This window comes from Ictidomys tridecemlineatus, chromosome 3 (genome assembly GCF_052094955.1).
Source record: "Ictidomys tridecemlineatus isolate mIctTri1 chromosome 3, mIctTri1.hap1, whole genome shotgun sequence".
NCBI classification, from domain to species: Eukaryota; Metazoa; Chordata; class Mammalia; order Rodentia; family Sciuridae; genus Ictidomys; species Ictidomys tridecemlineatus.
Genome location: NC_135479.1, coordinates 94,160,597 through 94,183,862, shown reverse-complemented (window position 1 = coordinate 94,183,862; position 23,266 = coordinate 94,160,597). Strand labels below are relative to the sequence as shown.

Genomic DNA, 23,266 nt, shown 5'->3' with positions numbered 1-23,266 from the left:
TCTGAAAAATCTGAAGTGCTCTGAAGTTGGACTCTTTTTGAGGACAACACTCAAAAAAGTTTTGGATTTGAGCATTTTGGATCTCAGAATTTTGGTTCAGGGATGCTCAACCATTAAAGCCTTTGCAAATATTCCCAGATCTGAAATACTAAAATCTGAAACACTTATGGTCCCAGGCATTTCAGCGAAGAGATACTCAGCCAGTATTAGAAGTGGAGTGAGGTGACACAGGAGAATGCCTGCCTCTCAGCAGAGTGACTGGGGAAGTGGATTTTTTTCCTTCAGTACATATGCAGTGTCAGCATTATGAATTCAGTCAGAAAAAGATGGTGCATGTTGTTGAAATGAAAGGGCTAAGCATAACTCACCCGGCAGCCCAATACTAAAGCCAATCCTGTTCTGTAGGCCTGGAATCCTGCTGCTGAGGACCAGTGCTTTGACAGGTGCCACAGACTTGGCCAGAAGCAAGAAGTTATCATCACTAAAGTGAGTTTCTGAATCACCTGTTCTTTAAGATGAGGCGAATGTGTTTTTTTTAATTATGCAAGTAATAACATGAATACATTATTGTGATAGAAGTCAAATTATGGAGAGCAAAACTCAGTCTCTTCTCCTCCATGAATTTTTAGAATATGCTGTTCCCTGTACTTCATGCATTTTTTATTTAGTATCTATCTCAACTTTTAAAAAATTTACTTCAAAGATAAACAGGATCATACTTTATTATTCTGCAACATATTCTTTTTTCTTAAACACTATACTGTGTAAGTCCATTTGGTTCAACACATTTTAGTGTAGTGAAGTACAGCACATTCTGACACTTCAGCCATGACTGTACCTGTGCCATTAAGTTGCAGTAAGCACATGCACACCAGGTGGTCATGCAGCCGTCCCCAAAATGCTGCAGTCATCTCAAAACTGAAAACCTGCTCCCTTCAAGCCACAGCTCCCCATTTCTCCCTCCTGCCCTACTGGCAACCAGCATTTTACTTTGTCTCTGTGAATTTGATTGCTTTTTAAAACCTGAATATTAAATATTTTTTTAATATTTATTTTTTAGTTATAGGTGGACACAATATTTTATTTGTATATGTTGCTGGGGAGCTAACCCAGTGCCCCACACATGGTAGGCGAGCACTCTACCTCTGAGCAAACCTAAAACCCCAACCTAAAACCTGAATATTAAATATTTAGTCCACTTTTTTATGATAAAAATAATGCTGTGATGAGCACTGTTGTGCATACATTTTTGTGCATATATATGAGTACTTCTTCAGTATAGGTTAAGAAAACTAGAATTCTGGATTTGGAATTTTTATTTGACAGCTGTCAAGTTGTTGTCGAAAGAGACTTTATAATGTATGAGACTGGTAGAAATTTTTGCTCATGTTATGGTCAAAAAAGTGCCCTTCTGATTTGCATTTACCTAAGACCTTGAACATATTCACATTTCTATTCATTAATAGTTTTTCTGTGGATTGCTTATTTATATATTTGCTAGTTTTCAGTTACAGCATGAATGCAGTCTTACAATATGAAGGACACCTTTGTACATTCTAAGTTATTGGTGATCTATGTTAGAAATGGCTTATCCCAGGCTCTTTCTTGCCTGCTCTAAACCTTATGATCCTTTTGTCATGAAAAAGCTTTAAAATTTTTATGAGTTAAAACCTGTCAGCCTTTTTTATAGTTTCTAGGTTTTAGGGTCTTTTTGGAAAAGAAGGTTTTATCTTTAGATTTTAAAAACTATTCTCTACTTATTTCAGATTTTTTGGGAAGATTTGTATTGGGTGACATTGGGTCTAATTTTTTTCTTTTTTTAAGTCTTTTTTTCCTAATAATATGAAATGTATATGTAGGTCTGTATCTAAACCATTCTGTTCCATTGATCTTTTCCTGTTCTCAAGACAATATTAGTTTTATAACATTGTTGGTTTTTTCCAAGTATGTTTTGGTTCCTGAAAGGGTAGAGTATTCTCATTACCCTTCATTTGAAAAGTCACATTGTTTGTTCCTTTTACTACTCTTACACTTAGGGTCAGGAACTATTGGTAATAATTTATTTAATTTCTTCATTAGCAGTAATGAGTACTTCCCTATAGGAACATAGTTTCTTTATTTATTTAGCTCTTACATATTCCAGTAAAGTTTTATAATACAGCTTCTTTCATTATTGTAGTAACTGGGACTTCTGCACTTGACTTGCTCCTGTTTTTGTTGGAAACACTTTGTTTTATATTAAATGTTTTTGTTAGTAAATTTTTAATTGTTTCCTTAATAAGGTTGAGTATGTCTCTTATTCCTAGACTAAGTCAGTTTTTTTTTAATCAGAAATAAATGTTGAATTTTATCAGATGCTTCTTAAGAGCATCTGTTGAGAAGGTACATGTTTTTCCCTTCCCTGTTTGCTTAATGTTATGAATTAATACTGGATAAGGACTCATTCTTAGCTTTCTAGAAATTTCTCTCACAACTTTTTTAGGATAAGGTTAAATTCATTTTGCTTTTATTCTAGTTGAGACAGATTTGCTTATATAGTTGTAGGCTGTTTTTTTCCTTCTTTCTCATCTGTTGATAGGGTTGTCAGATGTAAACTGTGTCCCGAGGGCTATAGTCCTCATATGAGACAACCATGCCCGGTGGTACAGGAGAGCAGAGCATAGCTCTAGTGCTCCTGCGTCACGTTCTAAGTGTTCTTGTGGCGTATTGAGAAAGAATAAGGAGCTGAACAGTTTTCTAGAAATCACTGCACATTTTCTGAAAGCTTCATAATAAGATTACAAATCCTTTTGTAGTATACCACCATTCTCATCATATCTGGGAATTTGTTTTTTGTTTTTAGTGGGCAGTCTTGTTATCATATTTATCCTTCATGATGAGTCTTGACAGTAGTTCATTTGATGTTTCTAATAGGGGTTATTATTAAAGATTTTAAATATTACTTTAAAAGTACTTAACCAATTTCTTTCTTTTTTTTTTTTTTTTGGAAGTTCATTGTGAAGGATTCTGTTGAAGAAAATATGCTGAAAATACAAAACACAAAAAGAGAACTTGCAGCTGGAGCTTTTGGAACAAAAAAATCGAATGCTAATGAAATGAAACAAGCTAAAATTAATGAAATCCGAACTCTAATTGATTTATAATTTTGGGGATTTTAGTAAGGTCAGTTTGATCAGATACTAAGTTTTGAAAATGAGAAACATTACAGAGATTTAGGAATGAGCTCTAGAGTATGTCTTCTAAAAGGGGCCTATTTTATATTAGTAAAGAGGTGTTACTGACACATAATCTCTTATATGAACCTATTTTTAATGATACTTCAAATAGCAATAAGTTCCGTTACATACTGTGGCCTAAAATAATTTTTTGGAAAAAAAGTTACTTTGTTATTCAACTTTTCCTAGTATCTATGCTGAGTATTTTCATATATCTTCCAAGTACTCAGCTTTTTCATATTTCCAATAAGGTCAAACCTTTTATACTTTTGATCAGTAAAGACTTATTTTCTATGTTGGACACATTTGGTTATTCACCAGAGCCTCTTGATTGGTGGATCCCCAGTCCTTGTAAATGATTAATATATACATATATACAGACTGTAAGAGATTGATTTTGACTTTGAAAAACCACAATTTGCATTCCAAAACCAAATCTTAATGAGAGACCAAAGTCCAAGTTGCTTGCATTTTTTTTTTTTTACAGCTTCATTGAGACATAATTCACATGTGACTTGCAATTTTATGTTCATGAAAAAATTAGGGACTATGTTACAATACTTATTTTCTCCATTTTTGTCAATTAGTACTACTTCATTGTTTAAATGTAATTTGATACACAGGGTGTAAATACAGTCGGGGGCTGAGAGGGAAGCAGTTTTACCCAATTTGATTGAATATTTAAATTATGAAATATAAATAGATATTTCTATAAATAGTACTTTTTATTTATCTAGCCTTTTTTTTTGGAAATAACTATAAATTTTTATAATTCAGAAGACTACTATATGTGAGAGGCGTGATGTCTGGATGGAAGTTGGGCTGGATGACCTCCAAACTCGTCTCAACTCTTAAAGACATCTTAATCCTGAATGTAAAATTTCTTTGTTATGTGTGTTTAAAATCAGAATTTGATTTTGGAACTTCAGTAATTCATCCTTACATTTTTCTTACTTTTTTACATTAATAAGCAAACTCACAGTAGTTGCCACAGAATTCTAGGTGACTCAAGTCATTTAAAATAAATAAACTAGAGGTTGCGCAGTCAGGTTTACGTATTCAGTGGTTTTATTTCCTTAAGGGTTTTTTTTTTTTTCAATCCAAAGAAGAAATTACCATAGTTAAGAGATGCATCATGTTTGATATAGACTTAAGAACACCTACTCTTACTAACAGTGTTAGAGGTGATTTGATTGACAGATGAGAGCAATATGGGGTCACAGGGGACACACCTGAGGTGTGCACCAATACCTGCTGGCTAAGCCCTCCCCTCCCTGTGTCTAGAGTAGCAACGGATCAGCCAGCAAGAATCCCCCCAGTCCCTTTTCTCTAGGTGAGGCAGAGGACTGACTTCATCAAGACTGAGAGGTTCTGCTGAGACAATAGTGGAGTAATGACTTGGGTTGGTCTGCTAGGAGTCCAGGGAAGTTCCTTACCTGCTAGCTCTAGCATTACACAAAATCAGATGGATCAGACTCTGATTAAATGTGGCAGGTGGGTTGTGTGTGCCAGTACCCCAGTAGAATCAAGTATAAATAATTCTTAGTGGGGGGAATCCCCCAGACTGCTCCTCTTGATGGTGAAGGCAGAGACAGTGCGGCTTCGTCTGCACAGTGAGGAACTATTTTTTTTTTAAACACATTCATAAATGATGTTTGGCAAGTCATTTAAAAATGTTTTTTTGTTTTGTTTTTGTATAGTTCAATTAAGTGGTGTTAAATTTTAAAAAAAGAATTTAATTCATCCTAAGAAAATATATAAACCACTGGAATGAAAACTTCACATTATGCTATGCTGTTAATTGTTTTATTATTACATAGAATAATAGCTTTAGAAATATATTGTAAACATTGTATTTCCAATCGTGGTTCCAACTGGATTTTGTTTTACATTTAAAATTAATAAAAATATCAAAAATTGATTAGCTTACTTGGTGTCATAGTTTTGATGACTATTTTCTCATTGAATAAAATGTCATTAAATCTCATTTATGTGAAGTGTTTATATTATATAATTTTTATTGATAGTGCGTAGGAAGTACTGTGAGAGTAATTTATTCCTGTTTCCGCCTTTTTAAATTCTGCTCAGTTGAACTGGTTACAATTTTTGTTCAGGCCATGCAAGGGCTAGGGATGTGGTTCAGTGATTAAGTGCCCCTAGGTTCAATCCCTGGTAACCCCACCCCACCCCCAAATATTCTTGTTCCAAAATTAGACTGTATATCGAATTTAAAATGCCTGATGTAAAACACTGGTCCCGATTAATTACCTCATCTGAAGAAAAAAAGGAGTTGTGACAATACCTATATATACACATAGTACTGTAAATTATTGAAGATATTTTGCCCTCAAAACTGCAACTCTAGGCTGGAAATAGTTAAATCAAGAATGCCATGAATACCTATGAGATTATCCTTAGACTGTGAAAGTTTTTATGCTGGGGAATGTTGAAGACGTGTGGTTTTTTCCCTACTTGATTTGCTTGCCAGAGTTCTTTTCACTAGCATTTAGATGAGAGTCATAAACATCATGAGGGCAGATTTGATGTTTGACTCATGATAACTCACTTTAATGTCAAGTTTTGAACACTTTAAGACTTTCCAGGGTATAACAAATGCAGGCAAAAGATAATTAAATAGACGTTCACTTTATTGCTGAACAGACCTTGGTCAGGCACAGGATGGATCTGACCTGTGCCCCACTGTGTACAATTAGTAAAATTGCACATCTGTGATTTGAATGTGGCCTTTCTATACATTTTCCTAAGCAACCCTTGGTGTTTGGGGGGTCCTTGAAGTGTGAACTGTGCAGCTTTGTGTAGAAGTCAGTTCATACTAATTAAAGACCTGTTCTTGAAAGAGCAGGAAAGGAAAAGAAATCCGTCACCTAGTTCAGTGATTTCCCAGCTACAACCTGTCGCACTTTTATGCATATTATATGCTGTCTTCTATGTCAATGTGTCAGTATTTCTGATTATGAAAGTTAATTACCTTCACTAATTAAAAATTTTAAGTAAGGCCTTTCACTTTAGAGCTTTATTTCTTACACTATGTGTAAAAAACTAAGGAACAAAAGATAGTAAATACACTCGAGTCATAATGTGTGATCCCTGCCTCCACATCGACTGCCAAAATCATTTGGTGCTTTTACATCTTTTCTCAGTTAAAAAAACTTTTAATTTTCTCTATTATTTTTTTAAATATTTATTTATTTAGTTTTAGGTGGACACAATATCTTTATGTGGTGCTGAGGATTGAACCCAGTGCTTCACCCGTGCTAGGCGAGTGCGCTACCACTTGAGCCACAACCCCAGCCCCAAATTTTATCTCTTCTAATACTCTTTATTTGGAGTGCTCATTGCATGGCCACAAAAACAAGGTGGTATTTATCTGAAGACTTAGGTTTCTGTTCATCTCAACCAGGGACCTAGAAGCCCCAAAGGCAGAAGTTGCTTATGCCTCAGCGCCATCCCAGAGAGGTCTGTGTACCCATACCACCTGCCACATGGAGACACTTCAATTTTTGGTAAATGTTTCACATACTTGGAAGTGGTAGCAACTCACTCTCCACCAGTCCAAATAACTGTTGACTCTTCAGAAGTCACTTGTCATTCAGTATTGTAAAGTTTAGATAAATTCTCATGTTCTGAAGCTTTTCAGGTAGCCAGCCTCCATGGTGGCCCATAGTCTCCAGGTATCTAAACCTGGTTGTTCACTCATCCACGCTGAGTAGGAATGATCTCAGTAGCCAGAATAAACAAAGAAGGGTGACTGAAGATTAGGTCACAGAAGTCACTGCAGCTGAGGCACAGTGTTGCACACCTGTAATCCCAGCAATTTGGGAGGCTTAGGGAGGAGGATCACAAGTTGGAGGCTAGCCTGGGCAATTTATTGAGACTCAACAACTTAGTGAAAACCTGTCTGAAAATAAAAAGGGCTGGGGATGTGGCTCAGTGGTAAAGCACCCCTGGGTTCAATCCTCAGTAACAACAACAAAAAAGGCACTGCAACTTGTGGTTCATTAAACCTCAAATTTCTTCCTGTCATATTTTTTCCTGAATTATGCTGCTTACTCATTTTATGTTTAAAGGCTATTTTGGATCCTCTCCATTGAGTATGTCCTCTGTATCCCAGAAACATCTGTAAACTTAATAACTGATTTAACACTTCTATTCTGAGTTTAAAAAAAAAAAACAACTGGAAGGTACTGGTCCAGCACAGATTCTGACAGCCTGAGCCATTACTGAGTGTGTTTGGAACAGATTTTAAGGTTACAGTATTCTCCCTGGACACCCCCTGGGGATGCACAGTGGATGACAAACGAGATAAATTTGATCTCACCTTCCTCCATCTGTCAGACCCATCACCACCACTGGAGAACATTAGCTTTAAATATCTTCAATAATACTTTTAAATGCATTTACCCATGTCAAGCTTTACACTATTTTTTGAGACTGGCAAATTCTATAAATTATAAAATTCTCAAATTGATTTTTTTTTTATGAGAGTGAGGTAGGGGCAATACTTAATTAAACAACCAAGATATGGCAGTAAGTCTTTATTTTCATACAGGATGCTACTGCAGGTTACCATCAGAACACACTGCGATTTTCAGATATACAGAACTGAACAAAAGCTTCAGCATGCTGCCTTCACAGTGCATGGAAAACTGTGAACTATTCAGACATTAGGACTAGGAGATGAGGCGGGCTGATGCCACCTGTCGATGTGTTCATGAGTCACAGGGCAGTATTATTAAAGGCTGCCTTTACCTGAAAGCACAAGTATCACTCTGGCAGCCTCTGGACAGTTGTAAAATGCACATCTAGTGAAGGGTGTGACAAGCAAGCAAGGGGCAGATGCCACATCCCATTCTGGAGGGAGAGGGGTGTGGAGCCTGGTTCTGCACACTTGAGATGAACAGCCATCTCAATGTCAATAGCGGGTCTCCCCTACCACGTATGTTGGCAGTTGCCATATTGCGAATTTCTGAAATGTTAGCTAAGTAAATCTAGGGTTACAAAGCAGAACACTGTCCATAACAGAATGACAACTTCACAATTTTTGCCTAGTTCTCACCTGTCGTCCTGCAAGAAGCCCTTGTCTGATGAGTTTTAGTGAAAGCCTTAACAACTGTAACAGACTTCTCAGCCCACTCTAGATGCTAAGTGTCAGAAACAGGTGGCTGTGAAGCGGCTGTGTCCACAGGAGGATGGCCACGCTGCTACTGGAGGTAAGTGTCCAGCTTCCTCTTGATGTTGTCAAAGGAATCTGCTCCTAGGTAATCAGCCTGGCCCTGTTCCCACCGCTCCTTCCGCTCCTCTGAGGATACAAAGGGCTGAGGTGTAGCTGGGCTCTCTCCGAGGGACATATGTGATACGGCTCCTGAGACATGTTCCTAAAAGAGAGAGCACAGAGAGTCCTTGAGAGCCGAAGTCAGATGATTTTCAAGAATGCAATAAAGTGAAGTAGGTGAGAAAAGCCAGGATGAATTATCATGCATTATTATAAAAACTGAAAAGCATTACGTGAAACAAACAAAAAAGACACAAAGATACAAGGGTCGTATGGTTGTTTTTCCTAACGAAATGAAAACTTCTTGACTCAGTGAAAACATTGGGAGAACAAAGGAATTAGTTTAAGTTCTGCATACCTTTCTACAGAAGCCACAAGAGAAGGCCAGTGTATAGACCAAGTCTGAGAGCTGCAAACAGTTCATTAGAAAGCGTAAGAGGGGTGGACAAAGGAACACGTCTCATGATCAGTCCTCAATCTGTGGGCTCGGAAAGGTTGAGAACTTAAACAAAATGATACCTAGTGCTATGTTTCAGAGGAACCTGCCCAGAGAGCCAAATCAGGTACACAAGTTGTCACTTGTAAGCACAGCTGAATGGCTTGGGACTATGTACCACATTTTTCTGCCTGCTCAAGCTTTCATCTGGATTACCAAGTAACATCTATTCCTGTAGTTTCTGTTAGTTTGTCTGGTTTTGAACAACTCTTTCAATTCCTGTCTTCACCTTCCCTTGGTTCATAATTCTCAGTCCTTGGGTTGCAGAAAGAACAGTGTCGAGGCAGCACACGGGGCCAGTCTACTCTATGTGAGGCTTGGCTGATTCACGTTCCATATGGGAGACAACGTCTTCAGGTGTGCCCTACAAGATTGCCAATGCCATCCTGCAAAGAGCACTCGAGTGGGGAGGCACTGGGAATCTCAGCAGAGAGAAAAAGAAGGTGAATGAATAAGAATAGTCATAGCTATTAACAAAGAAAATGGTGGAACAAATTTTGAACACCTGTTTTGTTGCTCTCTACATATGGAAGCATAAGGGTCGGTGTATGTATTTAAGTACACTAGAGCTTCAAAGGGTTTGGGAATACACACTTCGGGTAGCTGGGCCAACACAGGGATCACACTTGATCCTGCCTTTGCCTCACCTGGAACAGCAGTGACAAAGAGAGGCTGTTCCGGAGTACTCTGCCCAATTCCAAGGACCTTCCCCAGGAAAAAGGCCCTTGAGGTCTAGTCAAGTGTACTGGATCGAATTTACAGTGCCTGACCACTTAAATTATGCTTTCCCATCCTCTTCCCTAACAATGCTGCACTTCATTCTGGGCAATAGAGGTACACCTTAAGAAGGTCCATCTCAAATTTCTGTGAGGATAACTGTCTTTCAGATCTGGATTTGAGTTCCAGTCCTGCTACTGTAGTCTGTTAATTAAGACAAGTTAGGTAACTACCTACTTTAAGCCTTAAGTTACTTTAAGAAGGAGATCTTAGCAATAATAGTACTTACTGACAGACTAGTTCTAAGGGTTAAAGAAATACAGCTAACTTTACTAAGCACTTACTATGAACCAGGCACTGTTCCAACTACAGTACAAGTGTTATTCTATGATCCATATAGAATACTCAGAGAAAGTGTTAGTTATTTCTCCCTTTCTCATTTCTACATTTCGGTACAAATCATAGCAACATGAGTAAAACCTAAGCTACTATAGAAAAGAATCTCTCACAATATTATAATCCCTTTAGTCAGGTAATTAACAGATTACCTGATTGTAATTTACCCCTTTGGTTCTAATTTTTATAACTTTATATGTAACATCTTAATTTTCCATCTTTTTTTGGGGGGGAGGTAAAGGGTAACAAGGATTGAACTCAGGAGCACTCAACCACTGAACCACATCCCCGGCCCTATTTTGTATTTTATTTAGAGACAGGGTCTCACTCAGTTGCTTAGTGCCTTGCCATTGCTGAAGCTGGCTTTGAACTCTTGATTCCCCTGTATCAGCCTCCTAAGCTGCTGGGATTATAGGCGTGCACCACCGCACCCGGCCCCTAATTTCTCATCTTACTTCAATTCGTCCAAAGGACAAACCTCAGAGGAGGACCTTTAAAGTCAGAAAACATGCCAAATAAGGCTGGTATTGTAGAGGAGAACATGTTCTCTCCTTCTTAAAAAGGAATTCTTTTTCCAGGGGTTTAATACTAGGAGTGCAAACAGGAAATCAAAATAGTCTGAGAAAAGTATTTATTGTATGTTCATACTATTGTGATTTTTCAATGAAATCTGAGCAAATGGCAAATATAAAATATAATTAAATATCTAAAGTTTTTAAACCACTAGATGAGGCATTCTCTTCTTTCACAGTTCTGGGGATCAAATTGGGGCCCCTCACATGCCAGGCATTTTTTATGAATAATGGGTTAATAATTTTATAATTATAACATATGCATGTATGTTTATTTAAAAAAAAAAGAAAACTAAAAACCTTTCTAATGAAATTTTCCATGATCTACCATCATTATGTTGCATGATGATGGTCTTTGCTTTCTTTCCAAAAAAAATCTTATCTCTGTATTTAAAATGCAACTAAATATTCCCAAACTCTACTGTTAGGCCTCATTTTTATGAGTGCAGCACTAAAGTACATGAAGGGAAAAAAAAGAGAACCTACCACATGTAGGTATGAGCAGGTGTCTTTGACAAGGCCATATTGCTGAAGCAGAGGTAAGACGTTGGTGGTGAAGATGTCCCACCAAAGGTGGAGAAACTCTGGATGAGTCATGGTGGGATCGTGGGACTCACTTTTGACACTTTTTGTTTGGGCGTCGTAAGTGTAATTCCACGGCTTGACTCGTCCCAGGAAATGCACCACCTTGGCATTTGCACCAAACCTGCCAGTAAAACACAATGGTCAGTGGATTCTGAGTACTGACAAGAAGACAATCGGCTGTGACAGGGCCCCTTCCATCCTATAGGAGTGGCTGGAAAAGAACTGACCTCGCTGCAAAATTTCAAGGCAGATACTGTTAAGAGCATTCAATTGTGTTTTAAAGATAGCAGGCAAAAATGCCAGAGCAGCAGAGGGTCAGGCCACAATGGAAGCACAGGTTCATGGCGCACAGAGAAGGCACAGTGATGCAGAACAGGTTTGGTATCACCCAGTAAAGCTGGGAATGCCCCACTACCAGGAGCCAATCTTCAAGGTGTACACCCTTCAGCTGCCAGTACGAGTGCAACAGGAGACACAATCAGGTGGGCCACAGCCACAGCAGCGACACCATTTGAAACAGTCAAACCAGAAAAGGCTTTGTCCATGGGTCAGATTAGGCTGTTGCTCAACCAACCAACCTCTTCCCAGCCTACACGGCTAGGGCCACCTGACTCTGAATGGACATGGTCCTCTGGCATGACCCAGCCAGCGGAACGTGAGCAGAAGGCAGCATGGCCTAGGGGAGCTTGGCTGGGGTCTGCGCCCCTTTTCTGGGAAATGACAGCTTCTCCCTGTGGAATGCTCCGTGCAGCCTGAAGCAAACAGGCTGGTTTTAAGAACGTGTTGAAAAAAATCAAGTCAAACAATTAAATACATTTGCTTCCAGTTATTGCTTCTAGTTACATAAATATGGCAAAATAAAAAATGTACTGTTTAAAGATTAGAAAACATTAATCTATATATCTATATATATTGTATGTGTGAATTTTTTTTATTAACTACACATGACATTACAATGATCTTGGCAATTCATACATTTGAATCAATTGGGGCATAATTTCTCATCTTTCTGATTGTACAGATTGCAGAATCACACTGGTCATAGAGTCATCTATTAATCCATATATATTTGATGACATTGGTTACCTGTGGAGGGGAGGGGAAGCTATAATTGGGAAGGACTGAAAAGGGATTTGCAAGGTCTTGGTTGTATTGTTTCTTTTTTCTTTTTCTTTCTTTCTTTTTTTTTTTTTAGAGAGAGAGAGAGAGAATTTTTTAATATTTATTTTTTAGTTTTCGGTGGACACAACATCTTTATTTTATTTTTATGTGGTGCTGGGGATCGAACCCAGTGCCCTTCGCATGCCAGGTGAGCGTGCTACCATTTGAGTCACATCTCCAGCCCTCTGTATCTTTTTTTAAATTAAAAATTATTTTAACTGATACATAAAACATTAAAAATATACATATTAATGAGGTAATTGATTTTCTGATACATTTATACACCATGTAATAGTTATATCAAGTTGTATATCTCCCCAAACATTTATCAGTTCTTTATGGTACAAAATTTGAAACTCCTTCCAGCTTTCTGAAATACATACTATATTATTGTTACCTATGATCACCTTATTGTGTTATTCCATTTCTTAACTTGGGTGGTGGGTATTTTAAAACACTGCACCTTTTTTTTTTGATGTATATTCTTTTGTATACATACCATATTTTCACAATAAATTATATCCTGAAAAGAGTAGCAATTAAGAGCTGTCTGGTATTAACTAGGAGGAAATCGATGCATATAAAAACAAAACAACAATAAGAACTAAAGTCAGTATACTACAGTGATACATGTATACTCATGTTTATAGCAGCACAATTCACAGAAGCCAAGTTACGGCCCCAGCCTGGGGGCCCATCAAAAGATGTGTGGGTAAGTAAAATGTGGTATATATACACACAGTGGAATTTTATTCATCCATAAAGAATGAAATTATGTCATTTGCAGAAAAATGGATGAAACTAGAGATCATCAGGTTAAGCAAAATAGGCCAGACTCAGAAGTCAAGGGCCACACAAGGAAGCTATAGAGAAGAAAGGGATCTCAGAGAAATAGAAAGAACAGGAGAGGAGGGAGGTCAGGTGTGGGGAGGAGGGAAGAGGAAGTAAAGGGGAAGCACTGGGGGAAGAAACTGGCCAAGCTCTGTTATGTCATATATGAAAGTCACGGTGAATCCCACTACCATGCACAGTGGTTATGCAATAATGACTTCTAAAAATTAGAAAAAAAGAAAAAACTGATTAAAATTTTTAAAAAGATGACTATGTGCCAAAGGGGAAGCAGGAGCAGCGAGTGCTGAGAACTCAGAGGTGAGAGGGCACCCAGCCAGGCTGCAGGGGTGCTGACAGCAGGGGTGACTCAGTTCCAAGGCCGGGGACGGCTGATGACAGTAAGGGAATTCAAGGCACGAAGGTGGCCAGTATCAGGTACAACACTGCTGTAAGCATGATCACAGACCCTCCAATCAGAGGTCAAGAGAAAGCTCCAGGTAGGAAAGAAAGGCAATGCAGGGCAGATGCCCGGGCAGTGGGCATCCAAGTTAAGAGTCCAGGCAGATCCACCCAGAGGGGGCCAATGGGTGTGACCATGAGATCAAGCCAGAGCAGACTCTGCTCAGGGGATGGTCCTCACTCTTAAAGCTTTTTTTTCCCCCCTCAAATATTGGGGACCTGCTAAATGGCTACCATCAAAGAGTTTACTATGTTTGGGCCCCAACTTCTTTAATGACACCATTAGGAATGATAATATCCCTACAAGGTAGACCTTATTAACGTGGTAATTGAGGCTTAGAGAGACTAAGTCCATCTGGGCCATTCAGCTATTAAGTGACAGAGGTGGAATCTAGTGATTTTGCTTCTAAGGTCTGAGCGCTACCATGCAGCCACTCCAGAGATCCGTGAGAAAAAGAAAGTCTACTTGTAAAGATCTTGTAAAAAGATCCTCCTTCTTTAAGGTGATCATTTTATGTTGTTTCTTCTGAAAGTGAAAGGAACACTTGATAGAGACCCCTAACCTCCTACATGCTGAGTTGTATCCTTAAAGGGACAGGAAATCATCACACCCACTTTTGAGCACAGAAGAACTGTCAGCTAAACAGGTTACTGTCACACTAAGTCGCTATGCTCCACATGTGTCCAGGAAGCTTTTGTCCACACAGGGAAAAATAAGTAACAGCAGCACAAGTGAGGAAGCTGGCCAGGACTCCCAGGGCCCTGTTGACACCTGGGAGTGGGAATTCCCAGGCAAGGACTGCAGGTGGGATTTTCAGAGGACTCTTTATGCAGGAAGAAGGGACCAGACGATGCCAGGGAAAGATGGGCAGGATTCAGATAACCCCTTCAACGCATGTTCAGTGAAGGGAGGGAACCCACCCAGAGGTCTGTACCTTGTGTGCTGGAGGTTGGGAGTGGACAGGCACTGCCCCATCTTAGCAGCACAAACCCTTCCACTTGAACAGTGCACAGGGACAGACAGGTCTCTGGCCCTTCCTTTGCTCTCCTCTCCTGACTCAATTTCCCTGCCCAGGACCATGTACTTACTTGCTCCTTCTGTTAAGCAAACTCTCAGCCTCAACCTGTCCTGATGTTGACACTCACATTAGCCTGTACCTAACATAAATGTCATGCATTTTGTACCATGGGAGCAGTGCTAGCTAAAATAAAGGAAAACTTGAACATCACGTGGACTCTTCCTCTCTAAGGGCTCTTCCAACAGTTCACGAATGTCCAGCAGTAGTGAGAGCAACAGCTCACATATGTGAACACTCACAAGTGGCAGGCCCTGGTTAGCAAGTGCATGGGTTACCTCATTTAATGCCCAAAACAACTATGTGAGGAAACCAAGGCACGAGGTTGAATAACGGTCTAGGAGCTCATGGCTGGTGAGTGATAGGGCTTGGATTCCACCGAGGCTCTGGGCTGCTGTGAGACCCTCCCAGGATTGTAAGGGTACTGTCTGACAGTGACGTCTGTTAGTCTATTGTAGTCACTCCCCACTCACAGTCGGTGAGTTTTAAGGTGGAAAAGGGAGGCTACAAGCACAGGTGAGGGCCCAGCAACAAAAGTCACCAACAAGAAAGAGTTTCAAAGAACACAATTGACCACCGACAGTCTGGAGAAGGCCTGTTCTTGGGACTCGATCTGCACAGTCTAGGGGGAAAAGGGAGGACGACTCCTAAGGGGCCTCTGCTGGGCAGTGTCTGTGTCCTCCTGAGCTGCTCTCCAGCACTGCAGTCCATAAAGTGGTGGTTCAGAGCTCACACAGAAAATGGGTGTGAAGGTCCACCGCACCTGCCCACTGAGAAGGCCAGGTCCTCTGCGGTGGGGAGGAGCCCACCCTCAGCCTCTGCTCTGTCTGTGCCTCACTCCATCCTGTGGCTCAGCACCTCCAGGTGACTGGCTTAGGAGCCTCTGCAACCTCCCTGGATTCAAGCTGGTTAGGTACCTCCCCGTGTGGCCCAAGGCCTTCCTCTTGAATGCCAACAGGAATGCCTTTTGGGGACAGACCACATCCTACATCTCTCTGTGGCTTGGAACTTGGGCTCCACCTTCATGAATCCAGGCTTTCCAGGGTCTCTTTAATGCTAAGTCCCTGTTTCCTTCTATGGCCAGGAGAAGGACCCTTGTTCCTCAAGATGTATTCTTTACCTCTTCTACCCTAACAAGAATAACTGCATCTGCTGGAAGACCTGTCACCGACAGAGCAGCCTTCATGTTAAGGAATTCCTTGATGAGCCTGTTGGAGGTAGAAACAGATCTTGGGGGTTCCAAGTGTGGATGAACTGCCCATTCTGCCCTAAGGCAAGACATTCCTTGGGTGCAATAAAGGTGGAGTCAAGAATAAAGGGACAGAGAGGGGAGTAGGAGTGTGAAGATGCCCCCAGCAGTGACCCTGTTCTGCAACAAATCAAAACAAATATCAACTGGAGGATTCGAGTAGCATACAAGAGAAGCAGCTCACAGGGATGCAGGGGTGGGAGGCACAGAGAGCAGGAGCGGGAGGATGCAGAGGGAAAGAGAAATCATGCAGAGGTTTCGGATGACACAGGACAAGCTGTGGTCAGCCCTATTTCTGTCCAGGAAGGAACGGGAATGGTTTTGGATGCTTTAGGTATTTAGATCACTGCAGCTGCCACTCACCTAACATCTGTGGGAAGGGACAGCAGCAGGAGCCCTAGGAGGAGGCGAGGGCTCTGGGAGAAGCACTGGTCTTGGGGAGCCATGGTGCTCGTGTGTGATCTGGGCCAGCCAGGGGCCCTTGAGGTGGCAGGAAGGCCAAGGGAGAGTGGACTCAGGTGGCTGCTCAGTAGGGAACAGTTTGAGGCTCACACAGGATGATGGGGGGAGGCCAAGGCAGGTTGGGCATTTTGAAGCAAGGAGGTCCTCCAGCGCATCCATGGAAACCAACAGGGTGTCCTGGGCTTGGGCTGGGAAATGTCTGGGCCCACTCCCGCCCCCTTGCATGAGGGTTTTGGAGGGACGGCTGCAACCAGGCTGTAACCCAAGGCAACGCAGCATCAATCACACAGCAGAGGAGCCCCGAGGGCTTGTGCGATAGGCTCTCAGGACCACACACCATACACAAAACAAACGAATCAAAGTCTCAAATGCTGGGCTTTATTTTTTTTTTTTTAAATCTAGAGTTTCAATTAATCTAGATGTGAGTTTCGAGCCACTCTTTTTCAGTCTGAATTATGTTCCCTGAGGAATGTTTTCATCATTTTCTGTCACCTCCATCAGTTCACCCCTGGGTCACTGATGAAAATCTGAAATAATCAAACCAAAATGATATCTGTGGGAGCAAGGTCATAGGGTAAAGGGGAAATTATTTCTTGTTTAAAATAATAAAAAAAATATATAGAGGGCTGGGGATGTGGCTCAAGCGGTAGCGTGCTCGCCTGGCAAGCGTGCGGCCCAGGTTCGATCCCCAGCACCACATACAAAGATGTTGTGTCCACCGAAAACTAAAATAAATAAATAAATAAATAAATATTTAAAAATCCCCTCTCTCTCTAAAAAAAAAGAAAAAAAAATTATAGGGACTAGGGATGTGCAGCTCCTTGGAAGAGCAACTGCCCAGCACTACTAATACTCATATTTGAACCAGCTCCATAAAAATATATATCTATATATTTATAATTAATATATATTAATTAGCATAGATGCAAATTTTGGGGTACATCTCACAAAAGAGTAACCTGAGATGTTTTTCTAGAGTTGCATCTTCCCCATCAAAGGCAACATAGTCAGGTTATCAGAATTTAAAGGGCTCAGCTAAAAGCACAACAGCAGATGAGTAGGAAAGGGAAATGTTGATGTCAGAAGACGGAGCTTAACTGACCTCCACCCGGAACAAGGGTAACCAGAAGACTCACTGACTCACTCCCTGATTTATCCACTACATTATCAGCCAGCCAAATGAAAAAAAAAAAAAAAAAAGTTGGGTACACATCACAATGGTCTCTAAGCTACTGAGGGCCATTCATTCTGACCCAGCGAGGGGGATTCGTCTCAGCTTGTGTCCATCTCTTAAAATAAGCATTCTAATTTTAACTTGATAGAATCTCTCCAGAGTCATCCAGATCACAAGACCGAGTTTGAACCCAAGCCAGCAATAATACTGCTTATGTTAGCCGTTAAAGTAATCCCCGTGACCTGGTGTTACCAAAAGACAAGATAGAATTTTCATGACTACTTTAGTCATGGAGAAATGGAGCTGGTGACATGTGGCAGAGGCTACAGCACCGTTGAGAAGGAAACAGGAACCAATCCACAAGAGACCCCACGCAGCAGCAACTCCAGTTTTCCCTAAGCCTTTTTGTATGCAATGATGAATTAGAGACAAGACAGGGAAGGAGCATGGTCTGTGCAACATGCCTCTGGAAAACGTGGTGACCCTGCCAAGTATCCTCTCACCCACGGTGATGACTCATGTGCTCTTTCTTGTGCACCTTCTCAGACTCACCCACACACTGGGGGACAGCCATACACAAGCCCTTCCCCCCCCAACCCACTAGCTACCTCTGCCCTTTCACCAAAGCATTCCTTCTTACCTCAAGGTTACACCAGGAGCCACAAACTCACATGTGTAAGGGTGGATCATGCTGGGGAGGGTGGTGGGCGAGGTGGGGCTGCAGAGAGCCCAGGGGCCACCCCAGAATACAGCTGCCTCCCAGCTGTAAACAACAGTGGCCATCAGGGACACGTCCAACCTGTCCTTGCCCTGCAAGCCAATCCTCTATATGGGGCCCCCAAAATCAGAACAATGTCAGCACTCAAACTTGGACTTCAATAACCTTAGACCAGGATCTGGTCCACGACACTGACTACCAGGTTGGGCTCCCTTTACCAACTAGGCGAGGGAAAGATGCACACAGCCAGGGCCTGGGGGACTCCTAGATGGGCATGTCCTTCCACTGCTGGCTGACTGCTCTTTCATTCACTCAACCAAAACTTGCACCACCTAGCAGCATCTGCACACACCACACTCTGCTTTCCTTCCTTCCTGTTTCCAAGGTCAAACGTCCTGGCTCCTGACCTCCCCTTACCTACTCAAGAACATCACTCTAGTGTCCCCCGCTGCATGCACGATCCCAACCACATAAAAACAGACAGCAATGCTGCTGTCTGCAAAATGACCACTACCACCCTCTGGACCCCGTGTTCCCACCCAGTGGCTGGCCATCCCCTTCTCCTGATCCCCACTCATGCAGGTGCCTCAGAAGAGCTGTTGGCATTCACTGTCTCCATCCCCTTGGGTGGGCTGAATCAGGCTTCCTCCTCTGCCACTGCACCAGAAGTACCGCCAGAGTCACCAGTGATCTCCACATTCCATGTCCAGTGCCATTTCTCTATTGTCCCCTTATCTGAGAAGGGGTGCCTTCTCTTTGAAACATTTTCTTTGTGTGGCTTCTGTGCCCCCACACTTCCCAGGGTCTCCCTTCACCTTGTCCCTTCTCCCCCTACTGTCCTGCCTTGGGGCTCCATCTTAGGACTCTTTTCCATGGGTGATTATTGCCTTGGTTGCACTATCATCTCTCCACTTCCTCTCTCCCAGCTGGCTTTTATCTACTCACCTGTTCCATCCTCCACAGCACCCAGCTTCCTGCATCCAAAGCCCCTACACTCTGCATCTCTCCTTAATCCCTGCCCCCCTGCCTCCCTCACCTCCTTCCCATTTCAGGAGATGAAACTCCTTTCCATTGTTTGGACACAGACCCCTCCCACCCCAACAGCCACATGTGACACAGCCTACCGCATGCTTGATTTTTTTCAAAAGAAGTTAGAAACCTGGGTTTCGAGAAATTTTAAGCATTGATAATTGAATTAAAAATAAAAAAGAAAGAAAATTCTGCATAGCAGAAACATGTCTGTGGCACAAATACAGCATGTAGCCCACAGGTCTGTGGCCTCTGAGGACGGCCTGCCTCCTGCTCCCCCCTGCCAGTCACTGAAGTGGTACTGCTAGGTAACTGCACTGCTTCTGCCCAGGAGCTCGGGCTCCTGGAGCTCTTTTTTACCTGATGTCAGAGCAGACTCTAAAGGCTGGGGTGGGGCTTGGGGTATACTTGGGGATTGAGTGAAGCTGGCCTAGAAGGCTCAAGGCCCTGGGATTCAATCCACAGGACAGATAAAAAGGAGAAAAAAAAAAAAAAAGTAATGGCTGTTGATAAAATTTAGGACAGCAGAACAGGTAGCAGAGGACAGATCTTCTGAAAAACGAAACATTTGGAGATGAAGTTAGCAGCGACCAGAGGGCCCATTCGGAAGTGGGCACACAGGCACCTCTAACACCCAGACAAGAGGAACGGGCGTGCACACAGCGGCTGGCCCCCTCCTCCAGAATCAACCCGAGGCGGGCCGAGCCCTGTGGGGCAGAGAACGCTGCTCACCTGAGCAGGTGCGTCTTGTTCATCTTGGGGCCTTCGGTGAGCCAAGCTCCAGGTCTGCCCAATGGACAAATGGCCAGCAGGTCAACAAAGGGCTGGAAAAGAAGAGTGGCCCACACTATAGGAGCCTCAGGCCTGGGAGCCAGGAGGTAGGATTATAAAAAGAAATGAACGCACAAAGGTTATAGGTTCACAGAAAATGGTCCTGGGGAGAGAGCAGGAGTCCAGGGCCAGGGGACAGGAGGAACCATCGCCTGGTGCGGGGGGCGGCTCCCAGGAGCGGTAAAACCTAAGGACTCTCGAGGTTTGATTTCTGTCAGGGAAGTACTGATTTAAAATGAGTGTGATGAGGTCTTTGCTAATAAGACTCATTCTTGAAAAAGAAATGTATGTGAATAGCTTCAAAAAAGTTAAAAAAAAATAACTGTAAGAATTTAAAGATTTTTCAGTAGACCAGGTTTTGGGTCATATTTAAACTCAAGCCATATGGTAAAGTGTCCACATGAAATGAATTTTGTAAATCTGGCTGTTAGTCAATCCATTTGACCATTTGTTTCTGTACTGGTTTGAAGCAACACCAAAAAATTCTGCATTTTTGCTTGAGGCATATTTTATGGAGCATGACATAACCTAAAAATCTGTCAGAGGATATAACAGAAAGCTAAACAGCACCAAATAACTGATTTTAAAAAGACAAATGAGATTTTTTTTTAAGCACTATTCAACAACTAAATTCTATGGTACGTCAATAAAGCAGACCCTTCAGTTGGAGAAATGTAACAAAACAAAACAACACTAATATTCATTAAAAGTCAACTATATCCCAAATACCATCCATGGCACTTTTAATAATAGTATTTCATTAAGAAACATATATATATATAACTTGTTTTCCAATGCATACACTACAAATTAACTTAATAATGACTAAATCAAACATTTTAGCTCTCAAATTAGTCTGTTAAAGAGGATCTTCTATTTCACAGAAAAGTTACTTGCTAAATTTGGTTTTTTCAGAAGCTATATTCAAAGTGTAAAACTATCAAGTCTGTTTCCTTTGTGCTTTCTTCTGTGCATATGATATGTAGAGAGAGACATTAGATATGAACCACTTCAAGGCTCAAATTCATGTCCCAGTTTGATTCAAACAGGCTGTTCTTTAGCTGAAACTTCACATAATAGCACACTGTTCAAGGGCTGCACTGTTCTAAGATAGCTAAGACCCGACATTCTGGGATGTCTAGATATGCCTTGGTGACCTAATGGTGCATAGGCCATTTGGAGACCTGAGACAGATTCTCCAGCTCTTCTGAAACCAAGCCCAAGTTACTCCAAACCACTCCCTGGTCTCCATTCCACCTGCACCACCGTGGCAACCGAGGGAAGTCCGCTTATGACAGAGTGACCTCGCCCTGGAGTCTGCTGTGGCGGTCATTCTGGACCCAGTAGTGGGGCCTTGCAGCCACAGGTTCTTTGAGGACCAGCTACAGAAGCTGCCACTCAGCATGGGCAACTTCAGCAAAAGGACTTAGATGACCAAACCTAAAACATAAAAGCGACTTCCTACATCTCTTCATTCCTTTCCCAAGGGTAAGGAAATACAAGGAAAAAAGCGCCTGAAGATAGTTCTCTTCAAGAAAAGCGAAAATGTGTTGTGGCAGAGAGAAGAAGGGAAAAGGAGTTCTCTGGTCTGCATTCAATACTCCTTAACAGGCGGCAGTGGGCCAGGGGAGGCATCACTTGGAGCAGTCTTGTCACAGGTGTGTAGAGTGAATGTCCCCAGGGCCCTGCGCAGAAAGCCGCACTGCTCCTGTCCGCCAGCTGACGTCTGGCCAACGCACAGTGACGCTCCCCATTTCCACAGCGTCACACTCCGTGCTAATGGCAATAAACCAAGATTTCCAAAATTAGCGCTCATTCATTGAGCCAGAAACAAGAAACCATCCAGCCATTTTGGTAATTTAGACCTGAAACTTTTCCTGGAAAATTAATTTACAGGATATAAAACAACTGGGTTCCGAAGAGAAGGGAGTCAACATCACAGCAGACGTCAATCTCCCTGCCCCGAAGTAAACTCCTTTCCACCTGCTCTGATTCTCCCATGTTAATGGTTTAGTCAAACTAAACCACAGGGAAACAGTTACCCATTAAACACTCGGCTCTCTCTGACTGGGAACTCAGGCCAACTGGGAGATGTCAGACTTGCCTCCCCAATGTCTCATCCCAAGACACCTGCTCACCGGGCAATGGTCCCACTATCAAACACTCTCCTTCACACTCTCACCTCTTTGTTTGCTAAGCTAAATTTAGTCAATTAAGCTATAAGCAACTGCCCTGCTATTGACAAATTCGACTCTGGAGGGCTAAGCCGACATGGTTTGTATAGAAACCTTATTCAAAATGGAAGCGTTAGGTATGAGGCAATAAGGATTAAAATAATTCAGGTCCACCATCCCAGGCAAGGCAGATTTGTTTTTTTCCGAGACCAAGGACTCAGAAGTGGAAACATCAGGGAGCCCTGTTCGGTCTGCTGTACTCGGGTGCAGATGGTAGGTTCTGGAGCTTGCCTGCATCCCTGCAGATGGGAGGGGGACTGGGAGGCTATAACAAGTCAGAAGCAGATGCCAAGGAGCAGGGAGGACAGAACACAAGGTGGTATGATCCTTGTCACCCTTATCTGGGGGACGCTGACAGAGTGTGCCCTGAAAAAGAACAGAAAAGGAAACACTCCTCCCACAAATAGCCAGACTCTCTCCTGACTGTAGCACAGGGAGGACGGAAGGCTCTGGGTCTGCAACCTGGAGAGTGAAAGGCCCTTTGTTTTCCGGCTCACTAAAGGAATGTCCCTGCCCAACAGGGATGGCAGAGACCAGCCCAACTGCAACTGAGGGCTTCAGTGCTCAGGATCAGCCTGACAGCTAGGCCCCTGTTCAAGAAATCTGAATCTTCAAGTTCTACACCAATGAGTCAGAGGCTAGAGGGCAGGGAGTGAGAGAGTGAGGTGGTATCAGGACTGCACCAGGGACCGTGCCACACGAGGACGTTACCAAAACAGCAGATGTCCAGTGAGCACCCCTTTTTTTTAATATTTATTTTTTTGTAGT

General features: G+C 42.1%; 2 protein-coding genes across 9 annotated transcripts in view; one reads left to right on the top strand and one right to left on the bottom strand.

Annotated features, from left to right (window-relative positions):
• Positions 1 to 5,144, top strand: part of Hltf (helicase like transcription factor) — a 48,326-nt gene extending 43,182 nt beyond the window's left edge. For 4 of the 6 annotated variants that reach the window (XM_078043482.1, XM_078043480.1, XM_078043481.1 and 1 more), the window contains exons 24-25: positions 406 to 486; positions 2,991 to 5,144. In XM_078043482.1, coding sequence (XP_077899608.1) covers positions 406 to 486; positions 2,991 to 3,143 — 234 coding nt within the window. In that variant the 3' untranslated portion in view covers positions 3,144 to 5,144. The remainder of the gene's footprint in view (positions 1 to 405; positions 487 to 2,990) is intronic. The other 2 variants (XM_040269933.2, XM_013358810.4) reach the window with 2 other exon arrangements.
• Positions 5,145 to 7,758: 2,614 nt separating this feature from the next.
• Positions 7,759 to 23,266, bottom strand: part of Gyg1 (glycogenin 1) — a 34,329-nt gene continuing 18,821 nt past the window's right edge. For 2 of the 3 annotated variants that reach the window (XM_078043484.1, XM_078043487.1), the window contains exons 6-8: positions 11,176 to 11,395; positions 8,867 to 8,917; positions 7,759 to 8,611 (exon numbers count right to left, since the gene is read on the bottom strand). In XM_078043484.1, the coding sequence (XP_077899610.1) occupies positions 8,438 to 8,611; positions 8,867 to 8,917; positions 11,176 to 11,395 (445 nt within the window). In that variant the 3' untranslated portion in view covers positions 7,759 to 8,437. The remainder of the gene's footprint in view (positions 8,612 to 8,866; positions 8,918 to 11,175; positions 11,396 to 23,266) is intronic. The other variant, XM_078043485.1, reaches the window with a different exon arrangement.